The sequence below is a fragment of the Ictidomys tridecemlineatus genome, chromosome 2 (assembly GCF_052094955.1).
Source record: "Ictidomys tridecemlineatus isolate mIctTri1 chromosome 2, mIctTri1.hap1, whole genome shotgun sequence".
NCBI classification, from domain to species: domain Eukaryota; kingdom Metazoa; phylum Chordata; class Mammalia; order Rodentia; family Sciuridae; genus Ictidomys; species Ictidomys tridecemlineatus.
This window is the reverse complement of record NC_135478.1, coordinates 70556120-70574604: the sequence shown is the minus strand read 5'-3', so window position 1 is coordinate 70574604 and position 18485 is coordinate 70556120. Positions and strand designations below refer to the sequence as shown.

General features: G+C 49.8%; 3 protein-coding genes and 1 non-coding gene across 12 annotated transcripts in view; 3 read left to right on the top strand and 1 right to left on the bottom strand.

Moving 5' to 3' along the window:
• Dgcr8 (DGCR8 microprocessor complex subunit) overlaps window positions 1-2361 on the top strand; it is a 37185-nt gene extending 34824 nt beyond the window's left edge. For both annotated transcript variants that reach the window (XM_005334551.5, XM_078038744.1), the window contains exon 14: window positions 471-2361. In XM_005334551.5, coding sequence (XP_005334608.1) covers window positions 471-554 — 84 coding nt within the window. In that variant the 3' untranslated portion in view covers window positions 555-2361. The remainder of the gene's footprint in view (window positions 1-470) is intronic.
• On the bottom strand, window positions 2352-8054 carry Trmt2a (tRNA methyltransferase 2A). 7 transcript variants are annotated; one of them, XM_078038751.1, is made up of 13 exons: window positions 7908-8054; window positions 7715-7804; window positions 6902-7455; window positions 6557-6665; window positions 6019-6200; window positions 5694-5808; window positions 5493-5608; window positions 5304-5415; window positions 4379-4501; window positions 4126-4201; window positions 3737-3853; window positions 3548-3644; window positions 2352-3433 (listed from the first exon to the last, which is right to left on the bottom strand). In XM_078038751.1, the coding sequence occupies exons 2-13, from the start codon at window positions 7736-7738 to the stop codon at window positions 3202-3204; spliced, it is 1857 nt and encodes a 618-aa protein (XP_077894877.1). In that variant the 5' UTR covers window positions 7739-7804; window positions 7908-8054; the 3' UTR covers window positions 2352-3201. The 7 variants fall into 7 exon arrangements, with proteins under 7 accessions (XP_077894877.1, XP_077894875.1, XP_077894873.1 ...); XM_078038749.1 differs by having other exon boundaries at window positions 7631-7804; window positions 7908-8045; XM_078038747.1 differs by having other exon boundaries at window positions 7644-7804; window positions 7908-8045.
• Window positions 8055-8311: 257 nt separating this feature from the next.
• Window positions 8312-15892, top strand: Ranbp1 (RAN binding protein 1). Of its 2 annotated transcripts, none has more exons than XM_078038761.1 (6): window positions 8312-8485; window positions 9771-9907; window positions 12253-12410; window positions 14199-14327; window positions 15053-15118; window positions 15646-15892. In XM_078038761.1, exons 1-6 carry the CDS (start codon window positions 8471-8473, stop codon window positions 15759-15761), a joined length of 621 nt encoding a protein of 206 aa, XP_077894887.1. In that variant the 5' UTR covers window positions 8312-8470; the 3' UTR covers window positions 15762-15892. The 2 variants fall into 2 exon arrangements, with proteins under 2 accessions (XP_077894887.1, XP_040146992.1); XM_040291058.2 differs by lacking the exon at window positions 8312-8485 and adding an exon at window positions 8917-9079.
• On the top strand, window positions 15151-15275 carry LOC120892127 (small nucleolar RNA SNORA77). Its single transcript, XR_005736784.2, has one exon. It is a non-coding gene; the product is annotated as a small nucleolar RNA SNORA77 (small nucleolar RNA).
• Window positions 15893-18485: the final 2593 nt, after the last annotated feature.

Here is an 18485-nt window from a genome sequence, read left to right as displayed (position 1 = left end):
AAGCCTGCTCCTAGTTGGGAAATAGGCTTTGGGGCCCAAGGGCAATAAGCCCAGGACATGGTGACATTGGGCAAGCAAAGCAAATGAAGAGGTTAGCTGAGGAAATGGTAAACATTGCCCATGTCATCTGTGCCTTATTTTGCCCCTGCAAGTACCCATACCTGTAGCTGGGATGAGAGAGACTCGCTCTAAAGGAAGGGGTGAATCCTGGCTTCTAAGATGTCACCTTACTCAAGTTCTTCACTTTTGGGTATGTGTCCTGATTGCCAGGAAAGTGATAGCACATGGTGTCCCTGGGAGATCCTCTTCAGTCCCAATCTAGCTTGCTCCTCAGGCCTTCCATATAGCTAAGCACTGCAAGCACCTGTGCCCTCTGGAGTCCAGGGGTCTCCTGATGCTGGTCTGCTGGCCTCACCCTGCCTCTCTCCTAAGCCCACCTCATTCATATCCTTGACCTTTTGTTCTTCCAGGAGGAGACTAGGAAAAAGCCTAAGATGTCTATTGTGGCATCTGCCCAGCCTGGTGGTGAACCCCTTTGCACTGTGGACGTGTGAGGGAGGCAGCCTGGGCTGGGGCAAGGGGCCATCAGCAGCACTGCCTGGGAGAATACCAGCCACCCACCGCTCACTCTGCAGCCTCAGGCCACCAACCTAAGTTAACTTCCCTGCAGCCAGTGTCTGGAACCAAACCAGAGGGTAGAGGCTCTGGTACATGGGGACAGCCATGGCCTTACAGCACAACAGTCAAGCAGCAGTTCACTTCTGGAAGCTGCTCCCAGGCCTGAATGGATGTGTTTAAGGATCAATTTCAAATGATTACCCAAGTGGAAGCTAATAATTTGGACTGCTGCAGACTGCTCATATGCACCTGCTATAGGCTTTTAATGAAGGTTTTCATGAATTTTAGTATATAACACACACTGACAAGAAATGATACTCAGATGACAGTTGAGTAAGGACAGCTGAGTCCTGTGGCTGTGGCTGGCTCCTGATGCCAGGTGGCCCCTGTGCCCTGAGCCACTGCAGGGACCTGGTTAGAAGGTGCACATGGCACCCTGTCCCTTACCACCTGCCTTCTGTGTTTTCCCTTTTTCTCTGAAAAAGTTATAAGAGTTAGGAATATTTCAGACCATTTTGGTTTAAAATAAACGATTTTAGCATCGAACTATTTTTCAGAGATTGCGGGCAAATCACCAAGGTAGCTATTCTCTATTTGTGACTGAAGTTGCCAGTGAGGACACCAAACCCAGTCTGCATCAACTTGGCCTGCTACTGGGCTTGGTCTACTCTTTGATCTTGTCTTAATGTCCTAACACTTGCCTCCCTGGACACTGAGGCCCCTGCCTTTGTTGGCATCTGGCAACAGGTTTTTTTACAAAGATTTTTGCACAGTTGAATCCATCTGTCCACCCATCAATTTTTAAAGCTTTTATGATATTTTAGCATTTGCAAAGAAACTTTTACAGTGAAAGTAGAAAGTAGATTTGAAATCATGCATTTAAGCAAGCGGACTTCTTTGAAGAAACAAAGGCCTTTAGTGCAGTAAGCCAAGGGCTAGCTGAATACACGGTGGCTGACTCAACTTTTAGTGACAGTGGCCTCCTCAGGTTTCAAGGGCAGTTCCCTTGTATAGCCAGGTCCAGTGTCCAGCTGGCTTTTCAACTTGTCACCTGTGCTCACGGGGTAGCCTCTGAGGGTAGATTTTTCTGTCGGAATTAGCATGTGTGTGTTCAGGACCCTGGTGGTGGTAGCCAGCAATTGAACTGTCCTTAGCACCTGTTCAGGGGTCATGTGCTCACTGGACACCAGAGCCCAGCACTGGGCTGTATCCTCATATTCCATGACATGTCTCCTATCATATCCCTGCAGTCAAGAAGGCATTTGTCCTGGAGACAGAATGTCATCTGAGTTGCCTACACTGTATCCCTCGCTCACACCTGTGTGACTGAGGTTGACTTTTGTGTTGACTTTGAGGGGGGAAAAAACAAAAAGCAAAATCAAGTTGCTGTAATTAGACACTTGCTTCTGTCTTGCCTCCTGTCTGCAGCTGTGAATAGTCATTTGACCATGACTGTTGCCCTTGAAACGGCCAGATTGACCATTGTGAACCAAAGCTTTGTGCACACATTAGCCTAGAAGACAGTGAGCTTCACTGGGCTGGTCTGTCCCAGATGCCACCACAGCAGGTGCTGCCACACAGTTGTGGTCTCTAGTGTCCTCCCTCTGCTACACATGGGCACAAGCCCTGTATGTACACAGCTGTACTGTGGGGCCTGTGCCAATGCTGCTTCTGTGCACTAGGCCACAGCTGTTTGAGTGAGCCTCAATGGTCTGAACACATAAAGCAAACTCTAAAAGGGAATGGCTGGTATTTATTTCTTCTGGGCATGGGGGTGGAATGACATTGTGGACCCTCAATTGGCCGGACTCCAGCCCCTTGTGGGATGCAGTGCCTACTAGTAGACACATCTGTCCTTGTTAGGGGTTAGCAGCAACCTGGTATATATAGCCTTTGGTCACTGTATGGAGGTGGCCTTCTTCCTGGGTTGAGGGTCAGGCTGATTTTGGGAGCAATTAGGATCTTTTCCTCAGGTGCAGGGACATCCTTCTGCTTGCTTGCATACTCTGGAACATCCTGTTGATGCTTGGTCTTGAGGCTTGTGCGTCTCTGCCTCTCCAAGCATAAAACCTAACATCCTATTAAACAGCAAGCTTTGCACTGTTCAGGGCCTTGGTGAGCTCCTTTGGCAAGCCATGCAAATTAACCCCAGCCTGATATCCAGGCCTGGTAGGGTGTCATAGAGGCTCAAGGGTCAGACTAAAATGAAGGGCAGAAATTCCCAGGCAGCTTGGATAGGGTTGAGATATTTCACTCACCCTGTCCCTTTGCACGCACAGAATGGGGCAGAGAGTCCCTGTTTACCAAAGTTCTTCACAAACACCCTGAGTTCAGTTGTTTATTCTGGTCCTCATAGCTTGGCTGTTCCAGAAGGATGGGGTGAGGGATGGACAGGCCATAGAAGTCCAGCTGTCTTCTGAGCCATATCATGGTCATGTTGGTCCTGGCAAGGCAACTAGGCCTTGAGCCCTGTGATTGCTCTTCTAAGCATCTTGAGACAAGCAAGACTGCGGGAAGCCCCCTAGCTTCTGCCACCATGATAAGCCCTGTTCTGGAAGAGCTGGACCCTGCAGTTTCCAGGGCCTACGATGAAAAGGAGGCCCCAATTTCCAGTGTGGTATCATTAGCGGGCTCTTGTGAGGGCTGGGCTAGAGGGCCTTGGTGCTCTAGGACTTCTGTACTATTAGGGTGTTCCACCCTCTCGAACAGAATGAGCATCTCACAGTGTGGGGTTTGTGGGAACAGGTCCACTGCCACAGCTTTGACTGGTCGGAAGGGGATGCCCTTGACCCGGTTAGATGGGGCCCTGCAGAGGCTGTAGTGGGAAGGGAGTGCCAAAGTCAGTCCTACAGGACTAGCCAAGGACTCCTGGGGGAGGCAGAAGAGTCCTGGGCCCCAGACCACCCCAGATCCCTGTTTTAACACTCACTCCACAAAATTGCCCATGGCTGCCCGGGGGTTGCATGAGACATACAGGAGCCGCTTGAGGTTCTCAGCTCTTCGGATGGCAAGGATCACCTTGGAATCTGAGAAGGCACAGATATAGGCTAGGTCCCCAGACCTTAAACTGCACAGCCTGGCAGACCACCTGCCATCTCCCCAAATGTATGTCACTCACGCAGGCCAGCTCGCGGTGGGTCCAAGATGGCCACAAGTTGTTGGGAGGCCAGTCTGCACACCAGAGTGGGCACCAGGTCCTCGGCCCTCCCGCAGTGGAATTCAACGTTGCTTAGCTCTGAAGATGCACCATTGTTGTCAGTGGGCCTGGGATAATCTCCCCCATGGGTCCAGCCCTGAGTGGCACCATAAGGCTCTTTGGAAAGCACTGGCCAAAGAGTTTCTTCTGTCCTATTGGGTACCTTCAGAACTGGAGCATGTGGGTCTACAGGTTCCTTTGGGGCCCCTCTGCCCCCCAACAGGTGCTCAGAGCCATGGAGTATGTTATAGGTACAATGGTTGAGGTATAACCAGGACCGCCAGCCTGCTGCATGGGCTACAGACTCTCACCATTGGCATGGGCATTCACCCGGGCATCCTCCACAGCCTCCTGGCATAGCTCAATCCCAATGACTCTCTTTACCTTCTGAAATGGAAAAAGGGCCAGATGATGGCTCCCTGTCTGAGGCAAAGTGGGCAGCTGAATCAGACTGGGTCTGGGACCTGGGAAAGGACTGAGCCTTCAAGTTGTAAAAGTCAGTGGAAGTAATGGGGGAGGGTGGAGAGGTGAGAGGGCAACCTCAGCTGGGTCAGGAGGGCTTACCCAGGCAAGGGCCAGGCCAATGGTACCGGTGCCACAGCACACATCCAACACTGTACTTTCCTTGTCCAGCTGGGCCCAATCCTGGATGACTGTGTAGAGCACCTCAGCTGCAGGTGTGTTCACCTGGAAGTTGGCCATGGCACACTCAGTGCAGGCCTCCCCTCCTGGGGCAGTCCCTGACCCCAGAGGCAGGCCTACCACCCCACACACCTAGGTTCCCAGCTCCATCCTGCTGAGACTTTCAGGGTCTCAGTGACATGCTGGCATCATGGCAATAATCTTACCCAGTCTCTTGACTTTAAAAACCAAATTTGTGCCAATGTGCACAACCCTAACCATACCCCCAATTATAAGAAGCATTTCTCTAATTAATGGATTTGTATGGCCCTCTCAACCTCATCCAGCTCCCCAGACTACAGCCTCCAATGGCTTCCTTCACCATGTCAGTAGAGCGTACATCTACCTCCTATGGGAATTCCCAAAAGAGCCCTAGAGTCCCTGATTTATCTCCCAGCCCCACCTCTGTCCTTCCAGCAGGTCCTGCCAAGCCTGACTCCAAAATAGGGTCTTTACCTATTCTAAGTCTCCATACCTCCTAAAAGGTCTCTCTAATGTCAGCAAGAATGAGGGTAAAACTACTCTCTAGCCCAAAGACAACTGAGGCCTCATCCTTGCCAAGGCCCGGGTAGTGTCCTATGGTAGTAAAATGAGCCTGTTCCTCAACCTCTCTGTGATGAGAAGTATCGAATCAGGGACCAACAACCACTTTCCCACCCCAGTCTTCCTGTGGCTCCCCCACCTAGATGCTTTTCCCAGATATCTGCAAGACTAGCTAGTTTTTAATTGCCATCTAGTCCACGTTGTCTCCACCATGCTCTGATGTTGTGTCAGGCCTCCCATTCTTATGTCCTTGTGCCACGCCTACCTGGAAAAAGGCATGAGGAGAGATCTGGAAGGTCAGCCCAAGCAGGTCCTCCTGAATACACCGGTCCCCAGCCACATGCTCCAAGAGTAGGCCCTCCTGGCTGGGAGTCTTTCTGTGTGTGGAGAGGCAAGTGTATCAGGGTCACCTGCTCCTGCAAGCTTCCCTCTTGTTCCCACCTGGGCTCCTCACCGCTGTCCCTCCTCCACGAAGTAAAGACAGGTCACCCCGCTGGTCCTGCCTGGTCCCTCCATGAAATGTTGTACCAGGGAGGCCTTCAGCCCTGCCAGTTCCTCATGGCTCAGTTTCTAGAGTAGGTGGTTCAAAGCCCCATCAGGTTGTGCCATGGCCATTCTCAGAGACCCTCCCCCACCAGAGCCACCCGCCTGAGACCTGGGGGTGGAAGTAGGCAATGGCCATGGCCTGGCCGCGGCGGCTGGTGCGTACAGTCAGCTGCTTCCAGTGGCCTGCATATGTCTCAGGGTCATATGCAGAGTATGGGGTGGACCTGTGGGAGCCATGAATAGCCATAAGTACCCAAAGTTTGCTAACCAAGACCAGAGGGACAGCATTCCTGCTTTCTCCCCCTGGTCATCTCTCCCCTCATCCTCTCCTCATGTTTCCCAACAGCAGGCACTCCAGAACCCTGGGGAAGGCCCACACCCTCTGCTCCCAGGTGCTCTCAGAACTTCCCAGGGGCCCAGTCCCAGAATCTCACCGTATGAATTCCTGGAAGGATTTCACCACCCGTTTCGTGGCTTCAGGGATATGCACTGTGTCAAAGGGGGCTGCTACAGCACACGTCCCACCCTTGTATTTGCCAAGTCGGCAGCCAACAGTGTTATCTTCCCCATCCACCCCAACGCCAACCAGAAACTCACACTTATTACGATACTCAGTCTGTGGGGAGAGAAGGCAGAAAGAAGCAGCCAGACCTTACCCTGGCTATCCAGCACTTGTGTAACAAACACAGCAGCAAGAGCAATACCCCAACTTCCCCACAAAGGCTGGCAGTTGAAAAACAAGACAACTACTGGTCACATGATGAAACCAAAGAAACCAGAAAGAAACAAAATAGGAAGAGAGAGAAGAGCAAAAAGAAAGTTTTTAAAAAACACAGGATGGGCTGGGGTGTATGTTGCTCAGTGATATGGTGCTTGCCCAACATTCTTGAGGCCCTGGGTTTGGTCCACAGAACTGCAATCCTTGCCCCCAACACAGGATAGGGGTTTGTGGCCATCCCAGTCCCGCCTGACCTGCTGGGGTGATGGCCTGACCCCCTCCAGTGGGCAGCAGGCCTTGTTGTGCTTGTGCCTCTGTGTGAGCAGCCAGGGCAGCAGTGTGCGATTGGTGTTTCCAATTTCCCTGCAGGATGAAGTAATCTGTGGTTTCAGTCAGCCCACTGCCCCCACCCACATTGGAATACTTCCCAAAAGCCCAAGCTCCTGGGTCCCTCCCTTGAGACCTCACTATTGCCACTGATAATCACAGGAGACTTACTGGCCACCACCCTGACAGCTCAGATCCCATGGTGTATATCCCTCATAGGGCAGGCAGCAGAGTTGAGTTCTGGTGCTGAGAGTATCCTGCCCCAAACTCACTTGGCAAGCCTTTGCAGCACCTGCTCACACTCCAGCCGCTTTCGCTCCAGCTGCTCAGCATAGGGCACTGTCCAAAAAGGGGTCACCACATCAGCAACTCGCATTGCTGGTGGCTCACCCTCTTGCTGCCTCTTCCTGGCCATGGGGTCCGCCTTGGGGCGGGCCAGGCGCACGCTGAGTGGGCGGCCTTTCCAGAGGGCTCCATGTAGCACCCGAAGGGCCTTGTCCCGCTCAGCAGCACTGCGAAAGGTCACAAAGGCACAGGGTGGTTGCCCAAAGAGTTTTGTTTTATGGGGCTGCAGGCCAAAGCGGCCCAAAAAACGTCGGACATCGCTGAAGCTGGCATGTCGAGGCACATTCTGCAGCTCTAGCTTGAAGATCTCTGAGGTGAACAAGTCATCCCTGATGTAACTGTAAAGCCCAGGTTGAGGACCAGAGCCTGCAACAGTCCTAGGCCCCTCTTTCTCCTCCTGCTTCTCCCGGGGTAATGGGGCTTCTGGGCTGTCCAGGACATTGCTGCAACGCTGGCTGCAGACCTCCATGGGCTCTGAGGCCTGTGTGGACAACAGCCAGACTGAGAACCAGATCCCGGGGCCTGACATCCCCTTCCCCAGGATCATTTTTCCAACACCCAGGCCCTCAGCCCACCGGCACCTAGCCCCACCCCAACAGGCTTCTCCTTTCTATCCCCCTGAGCCCACTACCATCTCCTTCCCTACCCCGTGTCACCTTTTTATCCCACCTCTTCTTCCAGGGGATTCCTACCCCACCCCAACTCCTCCGCATCTCCGCCCGCGTCTCCCTTCATTTTACTTCGTTGTTCGGCTTCTCACTCATCGTCGGGACAGTCAGCTGCGTGGAGCGGGCGCCACACGAGGGCCGCCTTGGCGCCCAGTCTTGGGCCTGTCACACAAAAGGTGCTCAGAAAGCAGGTGCGACGTCGCGAGGCCAACTCTCCAGCTCTGCCCAGGAGATGGGGGGCGGAGAGGTATGTCGGGGATCGAACCTCCGGTGTTCAGAGCCTCGTTTCGGGCACGGGGCTGCACCACCCGCCAGCCCACCAGGGGCCCGTGGCAGCTGCTCGCTTCGCCAGCCACTCTCCAATCCGCCTGCGCGTATCTCCGGGCCGCGTTTCTCTATGGTCTTGGCTTCCGGTGACGACATCAAAACGCGCCATGTCAAATCCTCAAGCCAGTCCCTTTCACCAGCGCCAGTACGCGCGCGCGGCTGGTGGACGGAAATGTGCGCGGGGGCCGTCGGGAGAGCGCGCTGCTCTGGCTGACTGGCTGGCTGGGCATGCGCCGCGGGCGTTTTGGCGGGAAGCACAGGGTGGGCGGGACAATGAGTGTCCGCTTCCTGCGCCAATAAAGCTGCACTGGTTTTGAATCGCGGCGCGTTTCCCGCCGCCGGGGTCAGGGGTTGGGGTTCGGGTCGCGGGGCGGAGGGAAGAGCGGGCAGGCGGGAGGCGCCGGCGCCAGACGCGGAGGAAAGAAGCTACGACTAGTCGCCTAGAGGCCTCGGAGTCAGTGAAGACCGAACCAGTCGAGCTGCCGCCGCCGCCGCGTTCCCATGGCGGCCGCCCAGGTGCGGCCTGGCCCAGGCGGGGACTGGGCGGGCGGGGGCCAGGGGGCTGGGGCCGCTATCGGCGGCCACGTGGGCGGCCCGTGCCTCCGCCACCAACCCCCGCCGGCCTGTGGAGCTAGGGGCCGGAGCGCGCGGGGCCTGGGGGCTCGAGGCCTGTGGAGTCAAAGGCTAGCGGGATCTGGGGGCGTAAGCTTGGTTCGCGCGGGCTGGAGGGCGCTCGCGTGACCTTGGGGTGGGCCGGGAAAAAGCCATTGCCACGCAGGGCGGTCCAAGCCCGGGATAGGGGCAGGAGACCGGTTTCCTCCGCCTCGGCCCACTGGTGGGCTTTCCACCGGAACAGTATTCTTCCATCCCGTCGCCCACGCAGCACTTCATTCATTCGGTCCTTAGGTCTGGAACCGCCGCCGGCCTCCGTGGCGGAAGCTCGTGTTCCAACGAGGGGGACGGGTCGTGGACACGCCGACCCAGGGCGGGGGCGGCTTTGTTGGCTGCTAGTGTCTGGTCGGATGCCGGCCGCAGCGGAGCCGCAGTGCTGTGAAACCAAAGGAAGAACAGCGAAGGGCTTATGTTTTCTTTTCCTGTTTGAGTCTAGTAGTGAGTCTGGGTTTTTTTCTGTATCGTCAAGGCATGTGTTTTGTAAAACTTTAACTTAAATGTGATAATTTGTGCTCTATAAATCTTTGAGTTGGTTCAGACCCTTATGACTTTGACTTGCGATTTTCTTAGAAACCTATCAACTTAATTTTCCAAGTAATGATAAAATTTTTGGCAGAATTGTGAATTCCGTGTAAATACTAGTAGTCTATAGCAATCTTTTGTCTTTTTAGTAAGAGCATGCATGGATATCCCTTAGTGAAAACTCTTAGATTTGCATTTTGCCATAAGGCTAACATTAGCTGAGTTCGTCATTGTGTCTTTTGATCTTCACATGGCAGGTATCATTATCTTCATTTTACCGGTGAGGAAACTGGGGCTCAAAGAGATGAGGGAGTTTCTCCTAGGCTACTCCTCAAGGAGCCACAGACAGTCTGCATGGTTCTGATTGATGTTTGTGGATCTGGGGGAGGGGTGCTGAAATCCAGTGTCTTGCTGCACACTTAGTGCTGTGATTTTGTGGAGTTGGATGTAAATGCACATTTTTGCTGATGTGAAAGTCTGTGAGCTTAAATTCTGATTTGGGGTGAGGCCTGTCCTTGTTTTCCGGATGCTATTCACTATTGGGGATGCCTGCTGTGGGCCAGGTTCTCCAGCCTGCAGCATCACCTCTTTGCATCTTCCTGCACAGGACCCTCATCAGGACCATGATACCTCTACTGAGAATGCAGACGAGTCCAATCACGACCCCCAGTTTGAGCCTATAGTTTCGCTCCCTGAGCAAGAAATTAAAACGCTGGAGGAAGATGAAGAGGAACTTTTTAAGATGTAAGTATGTTCATGTCACTGGAGGGAAAGTTATCTTTAGTGATGTGGAAGTTATGGTTTTTGTGAGCATCACATCTTGGCTTGGCTTGAATGTGGCTATTTGAAGTGTTACCAGAGATAGGTTCTGTTGACAATAGAAATGAGATGAAACAAAATATGAGCACACACATGCAAGGATTTAATTTACTTTCAACCGAAAGGAGAAGACCTGACCTATGGAGGGACAGACTGCTCTTTGAACAAAGGCATATATAAGATTTTTATTGATTTTTCTGGGGTTGGGCTAAAATCTGGTAATTTTCTATTGGTATAGTTTTTGAAGATGTTTTTTCTTGTACCACACTAGGACCACCAGGACCCTTCCCTGGGTTCCCTAGCTGTCCTTACTTGCCATCTCACCTCCAGCAATCCAGTTTCCTTCCCTTGGTGGAGCTGGAAGTCTTAATTGTTTTTGCAGCATAAAGTGGTATCTTACCTGTTTTCTGTTGCTATATCAGAATACCAAAGAGTGGACCATTTACAAAGAATAGAAGTAGGGGGAGATGTAATTCAATGGTAGTACCCCTTTTCCAGCATTATGTTAAGATATTACTTGGTGGTAGAGCACTGCCTAGCATTATGTTAAGCTGAATTAAGTTTTCAACAAAAGTTTAGGGCACATTTAAACAAGTACAAACTTTGGCAGTCTGAAATTTGGGAATTCCCGACTCTTTTCATGAACAAAATAACTCTTGGAATTACAAGTGAAGATGGATAGCTTTATTTATGAGGTTTATTTGTGTGTGTGTCTGTATTTAATTACTTTTTGGTTGGGAATTGGTTGTCTGGAAATTGAACCCAGGATACTCTACCACTGAGCTACATCTGTATCTCTTTTTATTTTTTGAGATGATATTAAAACGAGGTCCTACCCAAGTAACCCAGGCTGGTCTCGAATTTGCAGTCCTCAGACCATGCCTGGCTCAGGGTTACTTTTTAAAAAGTAGTGTACACACGTTAGTGGTGGGGAGGTTTTGAAGTACCACTAGGTATGAGCTTTGTGTTTTGTGACTACATCACAGAACTACAGAGATCATAGCTTACGCCCAGAATTGCCTGAGATATTAAATTCAGTTACACTTCAGTGAAAGTAAGGTTTTAGTTTATTCCTTGTGCAAATTTGTGCCCTCTAGTCTCCACCCACTTCAGGTAAATCCAAGATAGCAGGTTTGGCTATTCTGAGGTGGATGAAGGAAGATGAGAAAATTCCATCCCAAGCCATTCTTCCAGGGATTGGGGCTGGAGAAGGAAGCATGGGCAAAGAAAGCTACAGGTGCCCTTTTGGTCCTAGAGGGTGGTGGGCATTTCCTAAAGATACAGGATTACTGGTCTCTGTTCTACCTTGGGATTGCTGTAGCCCCAGGTGGGGAGTAGCTCGTACTTGAGGTGACATGATACTTGTCATCTCCTTACCTGCCATGGGTTGAGAAGTGTTACTGTCTTGGGCAGGGCCACTTGCTCTCAGACATGAGGCCAGTTGATTGGGCCTTTTCATCTGGACCTTTCGGTTTCCTGTTAAGTAATCTTATTTTGTTTTTTGGTAAGGGATCGAATTTGAGGGCACTCAACCACTGACATCCCTGGCCCTATTTTGTATTTTATTTAGAGAGAGGGTCTCACTGAGTTGCTTAGCACCTTCCCTTTGCTGAGGCTGGCTTTGAACTCCCCATTCTCCTTTCTCAGCCTCTCAAGCCTCTGGAATTACAGGCATGCGCCACCCACTGTGCCTGGCCTGTTAGGTAATCTTGTGAGAATTTGGTATCCCTGGACTGAATTGAGGTTGGAGGAGGGTAGAGTCTTTGGTAGAAGTGAGACAGGCAGAACTGGGGGTGCAGAGGGAGGATGCTAATCTGAGCCCTCAGGACAGAACTATTGATTCACTGCTGGATCCTGGGTGCCCCTATAGGTGTGAAGTACTGCTCCTTGACAGGGAGATTCATGTTCTGGTCCTCTGGGTTGAGGGCACACAAGCAAATTTATCTTTGGGAAGACTTGGGCCTGAGAAAGACCTCTATGTGGCCATGGGATGCTATGGTAGGCTCAGCCTACTGAGGGTTTTTTTACTTTTTCCCTTTGACGGGTCATGTTTTTGCTGGGGAAAATGTTGAAACTATTCACATTTTTTCATTTTGGCTGTGAAATTAAAGTGGCCTGTAATTTGTTGGCTGTGCTGCTCTTTTGGGTGGTATTGAGTGCCTAGTAGTTATTTGAGCTCAAAGGAGGGAAAGAGTGTTTGTAGAAACATGGGATCCAGTGGCACATAGCTGTGCTGTGTTTAGCACTCACTTAATGGTTTTTCTTAACAGGCGAGCAAAGCTATTTCGATTTGCTTCAGAGAATGATCTTCCAGAATGGAAGGAACGAGGCACTGGTGATGTCAAGCTCCTGAAACATAAGGAGAAAGGAACCATCCGCCTTCTCATGAGGAGGGACAAGACCCTGAAGATATGCGCCAACCACTATAGTAGGTGGCCTCTTAAGGTTGATTTTTTTTATTCTCAGCCCCTAAGCTATGTTAGATTGACTTGGGACCTACAGGAAGTTTTTTTAGGCCCTACTTGGAACCTGGGAATGTGTTGTTACATGGAGTGCCTGTTTGTGGTATTTGTTGAATTTAAGATATGAAGTATACCTTTCTTTTGGGCTCAGTGGTACATGCCTATAATACCAGCTACTAGGGAGGTGGAGGTACAGGATTGCCTATTCTAGGCCAGCCTGGGCATTTTAGCAAGGCCCTGTCTTGAAGTAAAATTATAGAAAGAGATGAGCATGTAGTTCAGTGGTAGAACACTTGGCCTAGCATGTGCAAGGCCCTGGGTTCAACCCCCAGGGGGCTGGGAAGGAAAAAAAAAAGTCTTTCAAATGTGCCTTTTAACTATGAGCTACAGTGAAGCTTAGAGAACATGGGATGTTCTCTTAGAGAAGATGGGTCCTGATAGGATGGATGCAGAGCACCAGGCCAGTCTAGGGACATGGAATGAATGGGAGGGTGTCCCTACTGCTTTTGTCTACTGACTGCCATGCAGAAACAATTCATGCTCCTCTTGGTGGGTGCTGTGTTGAGAAGCACATGTGTCCTGGACCATCCCTTGGTAGACCTCCTAGTGCTGAGTCTGTATTTTCCAGAGCTATCTGTGTGGCTCCCAGTGTCTGGTGCATTTTATGGGCCTTTGTCAGGTGGGGAGGATGGTTGTGAGTGTAGGCCAGGCATCCAAGTGGGGTGTGGAGGAGGTACGGATGTGTAGAATGTACAGGAGGCCTGGAGACTATTATGTTGGGCTGCAGTGGATGAGATCTCTGAGCTCTAGTTTACACTGATTTGTAGGTGTGGCTGTGAATGGGGTCATAGACCCACCTGTCCCTGGAGACTTCTACCAGAGGCACAGGAGTCATTGACTGGGTGGAGATACCAGGGACAAGGTGTCTACAAGACATCTGTAGACAAGAGGCTCTCTTTAGGGGACACTCCCTGATAGGGGACGCTCCCTGATTGGCTGTGGGACCCGTCTCCCTTCGTCTCCCCTCAAGTTTGCATGGGCCTAATGGGTTCAGGATAAGCATGTTTATTCTAGGCCATTGCCCTGTCTTCATGACTTAAAAGCATTTGTTATGGGACTCTGATATCAACTATTCTCATTCCTCAGTGTTCATCTTAGACGATAGAACATGGAGTGGTCATGCTGGCCTGATTATGTGTCCTGGATGAGAGTCCTGTTTCTGGATTTCTTCCCTTCCATTGACCCCCACCTTCCAGTCAGCCAGATTGAATGCCATTAGGAAGGGCTGGTTCCCTTGACTTTGCCCTGATGTCTGACTTTAGGCCTTGGGACTACAACACTGGGAGGCTACTACCAAGGGGCTTGGTGTGAGCAGTCACACTGGAATCAAAACTGAAGCTTGCTTTACCCATGTCTACTTTTCTGGAGGTAGGGTCATCTGTGCTGAGTGGTCTTAAGATAGTTCATTCAGGAAACCCTCAGAGATATCCTCATGGTCAGGGAGCGGGTGCCTTCCCACATTTAGGACAGTCCTAAATGTGGATGGTTTTAAGGGAATATGGACTGTTTTCAAAGAGGTTTGGGTGAAATGTAAACCCTGTGGGATTTTGTCTGGGCCTGGTTCTCAAACCCCAAATTTTCTATGTTGCCTGAAATGAGTCTTTCAGTTTGATGAGCAGAACTCTTTTTGGCCGAAGGGTTTGTGAGCTTTCCTAGGTAGTCCCCATCAGCCTCATAGGCTTTTCTCTTCCAAGTCACGCCAACGATGGAACTGAAGCCAAACGCCGGCAGCGACCGTGCCTGGGTTTGGAACACCCATGCTGACTTTGCTGATGAGTACCCTAAGCCAGAGCTGCTCGCCATCCGCTTCCTAAACGCTGAGAGTAAGTGGAAAGGGGTACCCTGGAGACCTACTGATTGTAGCATTGCAGTGCAGTGTTGCTTTTGGAGAAAAGGTGACAGTGACTGGGAATGTTCATTGGAGAGTTTTGGCATGCTATTTGGGAGCTGTGCAGGGTGTTTCCTCTTAGGTGCTAGTGCTGAGCAAGTGTCCATGGTGCAGTCCCAGATCTTGCTCCTCAAGCTCCAATTCCCATTGGGTGAGTGGAGACTGAGTCAAACCTCAGGATTTCCTACCCATTGGTGCTTTTGCCAGGTTTATGGCTCCCTGAGGCTAGGTACAGTGATGTCACCTGGATACCAACAACCTACAGAGACTATGCAGAGGTCTGTAGATATAGGCTGACCTCTCTCCTGCTTAGGGTTTTTTCGTGGATTTGTGAAAGCTGAGGAGTTAGTGGTTGCCATGTCCAGCACCCCAGTAGTTGATGGTTTGGTGGAGTGGGGCTGTCCAAGACTGTGTGGCTCCCAGTGCCTGGTGCACTTTATGGGCCCTTGTCAGATGGGGAGGATGGTTGTAGAGAATAGTACTTGGAAAAGTCCTTCGTTGTATGAATTGTCACAGTCAGTTGAAGGGAGATGGCCCAGCCCATCCTTAGGTTAAAAATTGCATAGGACAAGAGCCCTCTGGGAATCCTGGTCTTTCAGACCCTCTAGGATATGTCCTTTCCACACTTGGGCTCTTAGGAATTTATCTCTTTTTCCACAGATGCACAAAAATTCAAAACAAAGTTTGAAGAATGCAGGAAAGCGATTGAAGAGAGAGAAAAGAAAGGTGACACTATGCTCCTGGGTGGGGGGTTCCTTGCAGACTCACTCTGCACCCAGCTGCAGTCCCAGGCGGGTGCTTTTTCAGTCTGCTAAAAAAACATTCCAGGAGCTGTGGCTGCCTGAATCTGTCAGGGACAGTGCAGCTGCCTGGGGACACAGGGTGCTTCCTTGGGGTGGGGGTGGGGGGGCTCCTGAGCTCATGTTCATCATCTTGGCTCACATCAGTGGGGTCCAGGTGGGCAGTTAAGTCATAATGTATGGAACCTACCAGGTGATTTGAGAATCATATCCTCATTTTCTCTTTGTAGGACTTGATCTCCTGGTTCTTAGGGGCAGATGGTGGCTGTGGTAGTAAGTGACCAGATGTCACTGAGCAGCCCAGTAAGAGTGGCCAGCAGTATTTTCTCTGGGCTCAGCTGGGGAGATTAGTGGGCAGTGCTCAGGGATGAAGTATCCCCTGTGCTCTGGGCCTGGTGAGGAGGCAGCATAATCTGGACTTCTATTTTCTTACTGTGCTCTCCTTTTTGGTAGGACTGGGCAAAAATGATAATGCTGAAAAAGTGACCGAAAAGCTGGAAGCTCTTTCTGTGAAGGAGGAGAACAAGGAACCTGGAGAGGAGACCGAGGAGAAATCGGAGAAGCAATGAGTCGTCTTAATTTCTTTTCCTTTTTCTTTTTCTTTTTCTTTTTTTTAATTTTGCCCTGCCCTTCCTTTTGGGTTTATTTTTATTCTGTTATGTTTTCATAAGGACTTTATATAAAGAACTGAATTCCAACATTCAGGTTTTTTTTCTTAAGTTTTTACCTTATTGAAGATGACTTGAGAAAATCCATTCCCCAGTCATGAAAATGTACTGTGCTAACTTTCTTTTCCATAGTGGAAACACTTATTTATAGTCATCAAAAATAGTGAATAAAAAATGCATTTGAAACCTGGAGCAGATGGTAGGACTGCATGTGTGTGGATAGTACTGTGAGCACTGTTGGTCCTGGCTAGCTCCTGGGGGTGCCTGCCTGAGCCCTTTTGAGTATGCATGTTCAGGTCTGCCTGTGACTGTGATGGTGGGTCTTGATGTTGCCACGGGTTGTATCTTGGAAGACTCCTTGCCTTGCTGAGGTTGTGGGTCTTGGAGAACTTGAGCTGCTGTTGGCCACTGGAGGCATGGTGTGTCAGCCCGTGCTGGAACAGGGGCTGGTGCATGGGGCTGAGGTGTGTTCTGCCACTTCTTTAGGCCTGAATAGCTGTTGTTGCACTGTGGTGAGGAGATAGGTGTGTATATGTGTGTGTGTGTGTGTGTGTGTGTGTGTATGTATGCATTTGGTTCTAGTTGGCCCCTATTGGCAGAGTGGTGGGCATAGTCCTTGCCAAGTGGGGCTTAGTCCTATATCCCTCCTGTGGGAAACCCTGTCAGATACCTCACCACTTGGAGCAAAGTATCTCAACTCTGGACCTCCTGGACTTGAAATCTAAACTCAGCCTTGTTTGAATTGTGAGCATCTGCAGTAACTTTAAATAAGAGGTATTTTCAAGCATGCTCTTTGGGGTTTGGTATAGCAAAAACATGTTCTCAGACATTTTCTTAAGGGGAGAAAGGGTTTCGTGTACAAGAGGCTTTTTAAAGCATGTCCTGACTGTCATGTGTCTAAGGTGACCAAGAGACAAGGCTCTGAGGAGTTGTGCCAGCCCTCCCCGCCATAGGGCAAGATTGAGCAAGGACCTGACCCCAGATGAGCCACAAGACGGACTCAATCATGACTTGTGGCAATTTGCCCTTAACATCTACCAGGGTAAAGTGTGGGCATCTGCCACACTTCTGCTGTTGCTCCTTAATCTCTCCATCTGTCAGTGGTGTCTCCTACTGGCTGTTCTGTCTGACCTTCCTGAGTGCCTGGTCCTGCTTGGTGAGTGTATGTCCTGTTTAAACACAGTTCCTAATTCCTGCGGGAATCAGCTGCTCTTGTTATAAAAACCCACACAAAGACTGCTGGGAACCTTGTGAATTACCTCCAGCACATTGGTAGTGGCTTGGTGGGGCTCTACCCCAGGAGGAGTTGAGGATTGCACACAGTGACCATTAAGTCCTATAGCAGTAGAATTGTGATGCTGAAAATCATGGGTGGAACCTCACTGTGCTGTTTACATTCCCTTGAAGCCTCACAGGCACAGGAGTCAGATATGTTGCACACCATGACTTGATCTTCCTTGAAGAAAACCCTCCACTGGGATAGAATGAGTGTTTAACATTGTCTTTGCTTTGGGTTCCAATAATCCTCCAGCTAAATTCCTTCATCTAGGGATGGGAGAAGTGTTTCCAAACGGTGTTTCTGGCAGCAGAAAGACTCTTCAGAATGGATGGGGGACACTACCATCCTCTGCTCAGGTTGTATCATGGGGTGCATTAAAGGACATAGCTTGTGACACTGTAGGAAGTTCTGCTCAAAGGGAGACTGAGTCAGCATCAGCCCTACTGGCCATCATGTAGGCTAAGTAAGGGTACGTACTGCCCAGCCTGACATGTTTCCAGGTTGTCATCCTTTGGCAAAAGCAATGTAGGTCCTAATAGAAGTTAGGGATTATGAGGAATGCATCAGTGTATCTGTGTTCCAGATGTGTGCCAAGACTGCCTCCCCAGTGGATACCTGAAACCTCATTAGTGAACATACTATTATTTCATATATAAATATACATGTACACATAACTTATGTTAAAGTTAGGCATAGTAAAAGATTAACAATGGAAGAAGATTAAATGGTAATAGTGAATGTAATGTTGAAATTATTATACTAAATATCTTAGCAACATTTTTTTCCTTTCCTAATTAAGTGGAAAACTCACCTTTTCATTTACAGGAAGAACTTCACAGCTTCTCTTTAACATATCCAAATTGCCAGCATTACTACTACTTTGCTTTGGGGCCATTATTAAATAAAGGTTACTTGAACATAAGCATTACAATGCTAGGGCAGCTGATCTCATAACTTAGAAGGCTACTAAGTGTCAAATGATTAGGGTAGTAGATACAGTGTGGATATGTTGGGTGAAGGGATGATTCACATAAGCTGTTTGGAGCAGGATGGTACAAAATTTCATTTTAGTTTAGACAATATAAAACTCAAATTGTGGGCTGGGATTGTGGCTCAGTGGCAGAGTGAGGCACTGGATTCAATCCTCAGCACCATATTTAAAAAATAAAGTTATTTAAAAATTCATTGTTTATTCAATTTTCCATTTAATAATTTTTGGGTTGCAGATAACTGAAACCATTGAAAGCAAAACTGCTGATTAGGGGGTATAGATAGCCTTACATCTCAGGTCTGTGTGCTGGGTTGACTGAGGAAGCACCTACTTGCTTCGTTTTCCCTGTCCCTTT

Excerpts from the sequence above, each read along its gene's own strand:
- Trmt2a (XM_078038745.1), bottom strand. The coding sequence starts at position 7,709 with ATGAAGGGAGACGCGGGCGGAGATGCGGAGGAGTTGGGGTGGGGTAGG. Across the intron at positions 6,201-6,556 it reads TCAGGCCATCACCCCAGCAG|ACTGAGTATCGTAATAAGTG; the intron begins GTCAGGCGGGAC and ends CTCTCCCCACAG. Across the intron at positions 5,609-5,693 it reads TTGCCTACTTCCACCCCCAG|AAACTGAGCCATGAGGAACT; the intron begins GTCTCAGGCGGG and ends CACCTACTCTAG.
- Ranbp1 (XM_078038761.1), top strand. Across the intron at positions 12,411-14,198 it reads GATATGCGCCAACCACTATA|TCACGCCAACGATGGAACTG; the intron begins GTAGGTGGCCTC and ends TTCTCTTCCAAG. Across the intron at positions 15,119-15,645 it reads TGAAGAGAGAGAAAAGAAAG|GACTGGGCAAAAATGATAAT; the intron begins GTGACACTATGC and ends CCTTTTTGGTAG.